The 12160-nt window shown below is 42.5% G+C and overlaps 1 protein-coding gene across 1 annotated transcript; it reads left to right on the top strand.

The window, feature by feature from the left end:
• Positions 1-569: 569 nt before the first annotated feature.
• Positions 570-11138, top strand: ube2r2 (ubiquitin-conjugating enzyme E2R 2). Its single transcript, XM_083660779.1, has 6 exons — positions 570-1141; positions 1528-1723; positions 4824-4910; positions 5351-5448; positions 6549-6683; positions 8106-11138. Exons 2-6 carry the CDS (start codon positions 1547-1549, stop codon positions 8389-8391), a joined length of 783 nt encoding a protein of 260 aa, XP_083516905.1. The 5' UTR covers positions 570-1141; positions 1528-1546; the 3' UTR covers positions 8392-11138.
• The last annotated feature ends 1022 nt before the right edge of the window (positions 11139-12160 follow it).

Here is a 12160-nt window from a genome sequence, read left to right as displayed (position 1 = left end):
GCTGCCACCAGGAAACCCTACAGAGGGACAGAGGACCAGTGTTAATTCTATATTTAAAATACTAAAATCAGGCAGCATCAACAAACAATTAAAACAAGAAGTGGATAATAATCGGCGCATGACTGGAATTAAAAAGGACAAAGAGACAAATTAACTGGAGCACATTTCATGTAAAATAACTTCAATTTGACAATCGTTGCCTTGTAGACATTTCATAAATGTCCATAATTACCAGAAATATAGGTTCACATAACCCAGGCTCCAATGACCAGTCACTCTACAAACAAACAATCAACCATAGGCTACAGTCTAAACACGGCATAGGAGAAAATACATGTATAGCCCTAGATACTTTTCTAAGCTGTGTAGGCAATTAAAAAGTTTGAAAAAAAGTATATGTGTGTGTTTTCAGGTATAGGCTACTTGTAATAATAAATGCACTGTAATACTGTGAGAAATAAACAACAAGGTTGCGGTTGATTTCTTCACCCGCGAGTGCGCGCACGTCACGTCCAGATCCGTACGTCTTTACGTTTTACAGACACGCGCAATGAGCCCGGAAGCATCGATGGGAGGAAAATAAATATCGATTAAATTCACAGTAATTCGCGAGTGTAAACCTCTCATTGACTGTGCTTGTTGCGACCACGAGCTCGAATATTCGCAACCTTTTATACTGCCAAAGTGCTGGAGCGGACGATACACCAGAAAAGCTGCTCGATTTTAACGAAGTTCCTCGGTAGGGGTTTAGCTGACGTGTGGAGAAGTTGAGACTGCCAGAGAGAGAGAGCAGATAAACAAACATAAACAAGCTGGGATCAGCTGAGCGCCTCCCCGAACCGAACCAGCAGGACGAAGACATGGCAGGCAGAGCAAGTTTCCTCTTTTGTTCCCAAGAATGATCTACGGGATACCGTGACTTACACTGATATTAGCTCCATGTCAACTGTCAACATTGGCACACAAAGAATTTGGGATACACAACACGAGGACCAACCTTAGGCATTAGCAGAAAATCCACTGCTCCTGTCACTGTCTCTTTTTCAAGACACAGCCAGGCTAGCATGGACAACCAATGAATTTACCTTCAATCTTTCATCTGTAACGAAACGAATACAGACTAAAGTACAAGGAGATAGAGGTAATCACTTTTCATTAACTTTGCTTCTTCCCCCATATAGGGCCTGCATACTACTAAGCCACTGACTTCGCTAGCTGGCAGGCCACATATCCTTGGTCTTTGAATTCTTTATGTTGCGTTCAGTTTACCAGCAGGGCTGTTAGCTGTTTAGGCTTGATGTTTCTTTTGTCCTAGGAAAACTGTTGTCTATCTATGCAATCAAGTTTTGACAAGTAAAGCTACCAGCTTTTTATGTATTTATTTACACGCTGCTTTACAACCCTAACCAACAAAAATTCTGGAATTTAAATAGAATGTAAAAAAAAATATGGATGGCAAATATCATTTTGGTCTCTTAACACTTACCAATTTCTCTCCACCCTTCGCCCAACCGTGGTCGCCGCCAGTGTCAGAATTGAGATTAGCATGGCCCACCAGGCAACCCCTAGTTCCCAGAAGGCCCTGATGATGGAGCTGAAGTCTCTGCAGGAGCAGCCGGTGGAGGGCTTCCGCATCACTCTGGTGGAGGAGTCTGACCTCTACAATTGGGAGGTGGCCATCTTTGGCCCCCCAAACACCCTCTACGAGGGAGGCTACTTTAAGGTGAGGCCAAACTCGACGAAGGGCTAGAAGATGATCATTCAGAGTGCTGAGAGCTCAGAGGCGCACCAGGTTAACACAATGAGACGCATTCATAATTTAAAATCTTTCGGTAACAGGTGTGCTTCCTTAAGATCTGCCTGATTCAACTTTGACCTTTTGGACATTGGTGCCAAAAGCTGTTTTCCTGGGCAAGTTGTCTTCAAAAGCAGGGTATGGGTGATCCCTACTACTTGGAAAACAACCAACTAGTTCTTTGACAGCATTTGAGCCCTACAAGTCAAGCCAAGGGGAGTCTCATTAGAATGGTCCTTGAACTCTTAAATCTCTTGGGCAATCCATAACCCATCTCACAGGTCGTGGCTCAGCTCACTCTGCTGGTCTTTGAGATATTTTTTTTCATGACAGTCTTATCAGACAGCCAACTTCCCTCTTTCTTTTCTGTATCTCTCCTCTCTCTCACCCTCCCTTCTCCTTGTCCAGCCTTCTTCCCCCCTCGCTGTATGATCGTTGTGCTTCAGATGGCTATTTTTAGCCGTGGACAGATATAAATGGCACCTCAGCAGCAGAGAGAAAGAGCAAGAGAGAAGGGCATGACGAGACTCGTCTCCGTTTCTTTCTAGTTACTTATTCAATGACGCTTGTTCAAGGGGTAGTGCTATCTACAGTGAGAGTTTGCATTCAAGTCGGGGCAACGCGGATCAGGCTATTGCCGTCCTGGTACGCCCAAAACAGTTGTAGAGGAGATGTTGAGTTGATTACATTCTATGTTTAGGCTTCATGGTGACATCATTAAATACAATTTTATCGCCGACCTGTTGAGTCTTGTATCCTACGGAGAGGAATGCGCTGCCTGTTCAATTTGGGCACAGTTACAGATAGAGACCCCCGGCATAAATGATATGTGCTATATGATAAGGATTTGACTCGTGTTGTGGAGAGGAATGTGAAGCAAAAAAGAAAGTTTGACTCTGAAGCAGTGGTGTGTAGTCTTATGTGATATGCAGTATACCCGCTAGGAAAGCTCCAGGATTTGAGTATACCCACTTACAATTGGGCAAAGATAGGTACTAACAGTATAGTTTTGTGACAGTTTTAGGCCTATAGGCTACATGTATGTCATCATTTAAAGAGAGAGAGAGAGGGAGAGAGTGATCTAGGTCCCCTAGGCCAGTGATCCTCAACTCTTTTTTTTTTATATAATCAAGGACCTCTAATTTAGTCCACATCAGGGCAACAGACGCCCATTTGAGGAGATTTTGTCTCTCAGACCCAAATCTGAGAATATTTCTACGTGTGATTTTGAGTTCCATGGCTATCTGTATTGTAGATAGAGAGATAACAGTGAAAGTATCAAAACAGTCATTCTTCTATTCTTCTGTAATTGTGTTAACTTCATGTAAATGGAAAGATAGTGGATAATGAATGAATGGATGATAACAACAACCATTGATCAATTTGCTGGGGACCCCCAGGAAGCCCCTAATAAACTAGACTACACCACTGCTCTGAAGTATCATTACAGCATAATCTTGCTTGTTGAAAGAGAGGGTTATCCATTTGAATGGCAGGAAATAGCCCCTTGAGATGAAGCATCTGCAACAGAAAAGCACAATACAGAGTTCATGCTGTTGAATCTTGTGTGACTCCTGTGGAGTAGTGTGGACATACCATGCATCGTGTTTGACTTGGGCACATGGTCTTCTCATTTTTCAACATCTTTCATGTCTTGTTTCTGGAAAGGATAGTATACCATTAAATAAAGCAGAAATGGCCCAAAACTATACAAACAGAAATAATACGTTCCTTGTGTGAGATCCTCCATACCTGGGTCAGTGTTATGTTTATTATCTCGTATGGGAGGTGCTAGACTAGATCGTGTCAGTGTCATGGTGACGTCTCTCTTGTCGATGTCCCGAGGATGCAGTAGAGTAGTGGCTAGTTGCGGAGCGGTGATAGTCCTATCTGAGTGGAAGCAGATCAGTGAGTCAGGTCTGGTGGTCTCACACCGCCCAAGCCAACTTTCACTTTGATAATTGCTCTGAAAATCTCAAAAAGACGACACAGAACTAGAAGCACATTTTAATTGTCCTCTAGCTCTACTTTAAAAAAAAATCTAATTTAGTAATAGCATAAGTTGTATGTGTAGTGTACACACATAACACTAATGTCAATGATCTCTTTCAAGCGAAGTAGTACAGGAAAGCTATTTTGCAGACTAGTCAGAGGCTAGCGAACTAGACAAGTCATGCGAGTTGATCAAGGATACTACCGTAGTTCGTCAAGATAAGGTTGATTCCTGGTTGGTAAAATTATTTACAAACCAGTTTGTCAAACCACTTCAGTTTAGAGCCAATTTTTTATTTTTATTTTTTTATTTGACCTTTATTTAACCAGGTTAGTCTCATTGAGATTAAAAACCTCTTTTGCAAGAGAGACCTGGCCAAGAGGCAGCACAGGGTTACAGACATACAGTTACATAACATATCACCACAACATTTGCATAGACGGTTTTAACTTGACAACAAAACATTCTAAATTGAACCCCCGCTCACTTCCTGTTGCAGTGTTTGCTATGGACATAAAAGAAAAAAAAACATTCAAGTGCAGGACTGACCATTCCGTGAAAACCGTCTATACAGCTGAGCAGCGAAAACAAAAGTAACAATGTTGAGTGAATATTTCTACAGTTTGCCGAATGCTGAGAAAAAGGAAGTGCCGTGGGGTTGCGCTCTGGTGAAAACCGTCTATAAGCAACTGAACTAACAATCAAAGATTAAAAGAAAAGAAAAAAGGACAACATATATCACATTGATAGGCATGATTCAATCTACTCTAATCATGACACTTACAGACCTGCATTTCGTTGGCCTCCATGACTTTTAACATCACTTTAAAACTGTCTAATGAGACAAGCTCCTGTAGATTCAGTGTTTCTTGAAGCAATATGGCTAGGGAAAAAATCTAACTTGATTGTATATTGGTATAGGAGATTCCCCTGCCCCCCCCATTTCATAAATCCTCTTGCAACCCAGTATCTCAGGTCTCCCTGAGGACTCTCTAACCTAAAGTTGAGACCACTGTTGGGCTGTCTGTTTTACAGGCTCACATCAAGTTCCCAATTGACTACCCCTACTCCCCACCAACCTTCCGCTTCCTCACCAAGATGTGGCACCCCAACATCTATGAGGTAACCCATTTGAATAAAGTCCAAACCCTCAGCATGTACAATTAGATTATTAAGTTATTACGTTTTTTTTATTAAGCCTCAATCTATGTCATAGTTACAGTATGTGTCATTAAATGCACCAAATGCTTTCATACTATTTTTGTAGGCATTATCATGCCAGATTTGGTGTTTGTATGGTTTGTTAAAAAAGTAATTTGTCATTTGGAGGCAATGTAGACACCTTCAACAGTATTCCTTCATGGCCAATGTTATATATTTTGTATTTGTATACTTTATTATCCCTGTGGATAAATTTGACTCATCCTATACTAGGTACCTACCTTGTCTATTTGTTATCTTATTTTAGAGAAGTATTAAGCTACCTTGTTTCATAGGTAGGTTACATGCACACCTGAGGGCCGTGTCTATGAGTTTATTTGACTGGTGGTCTCTCCCTGCAGAACGGAGATGTGTGCATCTCCATCCTGCACCCTCCTGTTGATGACCCCCAGAGTGGGGAGCTGCCCTCCGAGAGGTGGAACCCCACCCAGAACGTCAGGTAACCTCCCACACAATGTCTCCTTCTGTATGCAATATGGGTTTGATCCATTCTACAGAATAGACATGCTACCTTTTGATAGCTTATCTTATTATTGTGTATGTATGCCATGTGGAAAATAATTGTATCACCGGTCCAGTAGTGTAATGAACTTTTAGAAGATCATGCCCAGTGATGGTTTACTGCACTTCCTAGGGCTGCTCGATTATGGCAAAAATCCTAATCACGATTATTTTTGACTGATAATGAGATCACAATTATTTCATGTAATTACTTATTGACTTTGGCAACATCATGCATTTATTGAACTTCAGGGAAAAAAGTATTTTTGCTGTATTTCTTCGAACTTTAAATATAATTGAACTGAACCAGAACTCGAACCTGATTTTGATTAGGATTCAGTCTGGGCTAATGTTTTGTTGTCTTCTCGTAACCCCGATCACCAACAAATACACCTAAATTACCCATAAATAACCCGAGCACTTCCTACTATTATAAGTGTACTTCCTGTCTCAATAATTAATAAAAGCAAAGGGGAGCGAACTTCCCATGTTCATATAAAAAAGAACAAATAAGCAAAAAATATCCAAGATGATATGGTGTACTTAAGAATGAGGAATACGTCAAACAAGTATAACTCACAAAAGTGTGAATCCAGAATTGTGCAAGATTAACTGTTCACTTTTAGCACACCTGCGTTTTTTTTTTGTTACATCTATAATATCCTAAGGAAAAAGAGAATGTTGCAGAGTTGCTTTCAGAGTTCCCTGCTCTACGTTAAGTTGAAATTTTTGCACGTCAGCAAGATACTTTAGTTTCTGCTCAACTGGACTAGAGCTAAAGTGCTGAGTATGTATTTGAAACCCTGAGCAGATACTGGATGTAGCTTGTAATGGAGCCATGAGGGGAAAGAGCTGAGAGCACACCTGTGTCTGGGCTGGGATGACTTACTACAGTTTCAGAAGGCCAGTGTTGGGCTGCTCTTTCATATGGAGACAAAACGTTGATCTGTTATAGGAGTCGGAGCATACTAATTTTCCGTGGTTGTGTGTGCATGTGTGCGTGCGTGCGCGTCTGTTTCCATGTGCGTGCGTGAGCAGGACCATCTTGCTGAGCGTGATCTCTCTGCTTAATGAGCCCAACACCTTCTCCCCGGCCAATGTGGACGCCTCTGTCATGTTTCGCAAATGGAGGGACAGTAAGGGCAAGGACAAGGAGTACGCCGAGATTATCAGGTAATACACACAACCAGCAGGGCTGAGGTCCCAACATCCTGCATTTTTACAGCAGCTTAGCACAATGTATCTCCACCTGAACTATAGAAACACATTCCTTCCATTTATTCCTCTGATCACAACACCCCCGGGTTAAAATTAGTTGTAGGGTTTTGCCAGGCAAGCCACCTACTGTACTAAAAGCATGGCTGGATTTGCAGACACAACTGTGTAAACATGAACAGATGATATTCTCAGTATTGTATCGGTGTATATATAGCTCCATTTGCTTGCAATGTTTTTTATTATTTAAAAAAACTAGATGATGTCACAGTGGAATTTATGACATCACTGACGATGTCACACATCACTGGGATTTATGACATCACTGAGGATGTCACAGTGGGGTGTATGACATCACTGATTATGTCACAGTGGGATTTATGACATCACAGTGGGACATGGGACAGACAGACAGAGAAACAAACAAACCCGAGCCCTAGCTCCCATTTATATACTGACTGATGATGACTGATGATGATGATAACCTTCTGAAATTGGTTTGGATAAAAATAGCATAAAAATAAAAGAAAGGTTTCAGTTTTCATTTAGCGTGCGCGCGCGTGTTTGGTTGTGTGTGTGTGTGTGTGTGTCACTTGACAGTCTTGTCATAGCAGCTAAATGATTTCAAATGTTGACTATATTAACATATTAACATCAGTAATGGAGGTCATCCAGGTCACTACATGCTTTACTTATTGAAATAGGCATGAAAGACACATGGGCATTTATGAAATCACTGTATGTTATTTATTGGCTAATAGCTATCAGTGGCTAATAGCTATCAGGGCGATAGGAACAACTGGAGAAGCCTCCTATACAAGAGGCTACACTAACACTTCCTACAGCACATCTGATGCTCAGTGCATCACCATGCGGCAATTGCGGCATAGTGCTTATTAATGACATCCAAATGCAATAGCTGACAATAATATGAAATTTCAACCTTCGCAAATTTATAACTTTTTCAACATTCAACCAAAAAATATTTGTAATAGCAAATATCTGTCACCCCTTCGTCAAATGTTTATGCTTGCGGCTGTTGGAATGAGCGATTTTACGGGGGGAAATGACAGAGGTCTCGTCATCGGTGGCCTCAGACGTGGCTACGGCCATGCACATGAAAGTATTCTTTCCACAAGTCAAAATATTGACATTTGTGTGGCCATGTGAAGAGCTGCTCACTGGCATGGCATTTCACAAGTATATATCTGTGCAGGGCGTAGGGCATAGGACTCCCTACCACTTCCAAAATAGCCAATGTCCTCATCTGGCTGGTTGCACGTGTTTGACGGGGCCTTATTGTCCAGGTTCTTTCAGATTTGTTTTAATAGAGCGGATAGGAGCACCGCTTTTAACTGTTTCTGTCTTATTTGCCCGCAGGAAGCAGGTGCTGTCCACAGCGTCAGAGGCTGAGCGCGACGGCGTCAAGGTCCCCACCACGCTGGCGGAGTACTGCGTCCAGACCAGGGTGCCCTCCCAGGACAGCAGCTCGGACCTGCTCTACGACGACCTCTACGACGACGACATGGACGAGGAGGACGAGGAGGAGGAGGAGAGCGACATGGAGTCCGGAGGGGAGGCGGGGGCCATCAGCCCCGGGGAAGATGGCGGCACGTCTACCAGACGCTACGACAACCAGGACGACTCTGGCAACGAAGATTCATGATGATCTGGACGACCTCTGATCCCGCCAACCCCCCCCCCCCCCCCCCCCCCACTCCTCTCAAAGATCCCTCTTTTATGTGTCATCTTTCAACTTTCAAGGAGTGTGTGTCTGTGTCTGTCTACACACACGTAACTGGCCAGGTCTTTGTCTGGCTAGTCCATTATGATTTTATGTGAAAGACTGTCTCTGTCCATCATGTTGTTATTTCTTGCCATTTTTATCTGCTTCCTCTGTTTAGTTGGTGACCTTCTGTCTCTCCACCCATCTCTTTTTTATTTTTTTGGGATAGCTCTGACAGTCTGGCTAACGTTTCTCTCATTAACCAGCTGGGTAGCTTGTCCTGTCACGGTCTGTCTCGCAGGCTTGTCCTGTCCCAGTCTGTCTCGCAGGCTTGTCCTTCCCTTGTCTTAGTCTGTGACTGTATCTCTGTCACTCTCCTGTCTGTCTGTCTGTCTGTCTCACTTTGATGCAATCAACTGAAGCCTGCAAACACAGACTCTGATGCACCTGCCTGGACCCACCTCAAGTATAGTGTCCCCTCACATCTGAACTATGTCCCCTCCCTCACAACCCCCCCCCCCCCCCCAAAACATCACACGGTCGGGGGTGAGCAAGGTGAAGAACTGTTCGCACACAGGCACTAGTGTCTGACCATCTCCTCCCACACCTCTCTCTGCCTCTTAAACCTCAGGGCCTCCGGACTCTCCCCAGAGAGAAACCAGTCAAAGAGAAACTTGTCGACACACAAACTGCTCCTCGCCAACCTTTCCTCTCTTACTTTCTGTATCCATGGCGGGTGTTATTCTAAAAGGGCAGAGTGAACTGAAAGTATCCAATGTCACCACCAGCGTGTTTAACACACAAGTTCACAAAAACAAAATCACAATACGGTACATCTCTAGGTATTTTCTCCTTAAGCTGCTGCTCACGTTATGTTTTTGCGATGGATGTGAAAATATTGTTACCTTTTTGCGCCGTGACTCCAATTGATGCTTAAATACAACTTAGTGAGAATTTGACATTGTTACTTTGAGGATGTTTATTGGGCGGGACTAAAGTAACATGATGCAACTTACTTGGCTATACATTTGAATGTTTGTGTGCGCGCGATACATTTACTTTTCATCTACTCACTGCATCAGGCTTTTGTCTGTCCTCCCGTTTCTATGGAGTTGGTGTAGATTGCCGTCACGAGTGAGTTTGCTCAATTGGCCTAATGGACTTTGTCCAGTTGACAAAACGTTCACAAGCTGTTTGCACAGTGTTCTAGTGCAGCTTTGGGAGGCCTGAACTAGCGAAGGATTTGACTGATACAAAAAACACACACACACACACACACACCCTTTGAGTATTTGTCTTAAATGCATTGCATTGAACAACATAATGTGACTAATATTAGTTGTAAGACATCATCAAAGTCTTCAAAGTGAGCCATGAGTGCTGTGCTTTGACCCGTGTGTTATGGTGGTGGTGGATAATGTTATGCGTGTTGCCCTATTTACCAGTTCAACAGAACGGAGCACCGGGGCAGACCTTTTATTCAAACGGATGGATTTTATGCCAAGGAAATTCAGTTGTGCAGCGCAGCAACCATCACTTTTTAAACTCTATGGAGCAACGGATGCATGTGGAGGATTTCCTCCCCTGTGTGAATAAACTCTTAAAAGAGATGCACGACTCCTGGATCTTTACTGTGAGGCCAAAGGAGTGACACGTCTGCCCTCTTTGCTTTGGAGACCTCACACAGAGACTGGATTCTGTTGAGGGTGAGGACCGACTATGATGGACTAACTCCTGGACCGGATCTTTTAACGGATATGATGTCATTGTACCACAGGAAGTGGGCTGGATGCCAGAGATTCTGACGTCCCTTTTTTGACGTGATCCCCCTTTCCTTTTTGCCCACCCCTCACATCATAGAAAATGTATGTTAAGTCACACTAGAGGATGGAATGGCCTAGCGTTTGAAACTCATCGTGAGTCTTAAAAGCACGTTTTTCTCACCCTCCTGTCACGGTCAGAAATCTGAACCAGTATTATTATTTTTATTATGGAATTAAATGACCGGGACAAATTAGAGCCATTCTAACTTCATTCACCACTTTTTCTTTTCTTTTTTTACTTCGATGTATGCCTTGTTTTCATAAGTGCAGAGGAAGGGGAGGAGCTACGGAGGCCTTTTGAGGGAGGAGAACCGCCTGCTGCGAGTGTCTCTGAGGGACGAGGAGATTCCCGACCTAAAGTGAGTCATTAAAAAGGGACAGCGGCGGTCTAAGCTGTTGAGATATGTTATCACATACGCATTGTTCCCTAGCAAGGACAGTAATCAATTCATTTAGTCCATTTAATCTGTGTGTGTGTGTGTGTGTGTATTTTTAAAGTGTGCATCGACAGTACGGCGCCCTCGAGGCTGTCACATGGTTACACACTTAATTGGACTGAGAGCTGACCTGCGTGTGTGTGTGTGCACAACGTGTCCACACCTATTGATGTTAATGTCGCCCTCGTTTGTTTCTCCTTTGATTCATTTCATTTTTTTCCCCCTCTTCATTGTGCGTTTGTGAGGATGCAAATGTCAATATAAAGTTTCTATTGTAAAAATACATTGTTGGGTTTGTTTGCGATTGAGCTTTCATATTTTGTTGCTAAGCCCACATGTCATGGAACACAGAACACAGCAAGTTGTTTTGGAATAAATTTAGGTGTGCTATATTATGCAAATTGAGGCATACAGTTGTTGTGGTAAAGTTGGCAAATTCATTCAAATAAAATAGTTTGTCATCGGAGCCTACTGAAAGCTTTTCACCTTATTTTGCAATTGTAATGATATTATAATATTTATCTTTACTTGGATCCACTTGGCTATGACATACAGGTTACTACATGATAATGTTGGACTGTAATACACTATAGACCGTTTTAACTTGACAACAAAAAACGTTCTAAACTGAACCCCAGCTCACTTCCTGTTGCAGTGTGTGCTATACATCCTTCTCAGCCACATAATCACAAGTTACTCTGACACAGAGAGAATACATGTGCAAAGACTGCATTATCCATATAATCACATTAGACAATATGATGTGAATTATGTGTATTTATCCCATATTGAGCATAAAGAAATGTACACAGATGGCACCATTTCACTGTGTGATGCTTGTATGGAATTCTATTTAAATATTTGACTTGCGCCATATAAAACCTGTGTGACATTGTTCAATGCATATTGTTTGAATTAATCCATGCCAGTTATAGGGTAGTGATTTTTTGCTGTCTGGTTGACATAGCAACTACGTCACAGCCAGTCTTAATCATGTAGGGAGCTGGCACGTTTAATTTAAGATTCAAGATTCATTTTAATAGCCAAAGTGAGTAATCAGATTACAAACGAGGAATTTGACTTGGTGCAGTATGCAGCGCAGCGATCGATCACATCACTAGCAGAAAATGGAGCAACCAGAAAACATTCACAAGTTATAAATTGTAAAGTGCAAAATAAAAATGGGGTCTGGGATAGTGTCCTTGGGATAATGTCCAGTAAAAGTCCTTTAGGATGGTTAGTGTCTGTGAGATCATGTCCATGGGGGAAACCCTAGTCGTTGCAGAGCCGGTTTTGCTAGGGGGGGAGGAGGTGACAAAGTCCTGATTTGTGGGGGCTTTTAGGTCTCATTGAAGAGGTAGAAGATTTAGAACTATTAGACATCTGTTATGATTGGGAGAAGAGCTCTTACTGTATGTTCTCCCAGGCATGAAATTAATTACTGGTTCA

This window comes from Poromitra crassiceps, assembly GCF_964638095.1.
Source record: "Poromitra crassiceps genome assembly, chromosome: 25".
Lineage (NCBI taxonomy): Eukaryota > Metazoa > Chordata > Actinopteri > Beryciformes > Melamphaidae > Poromitra > Poromitra crassiceps.
Note: the sequence above shows the minus strand (reverse complement) of the source record. Positions and strands in the feature narration are given on the sequence as shown.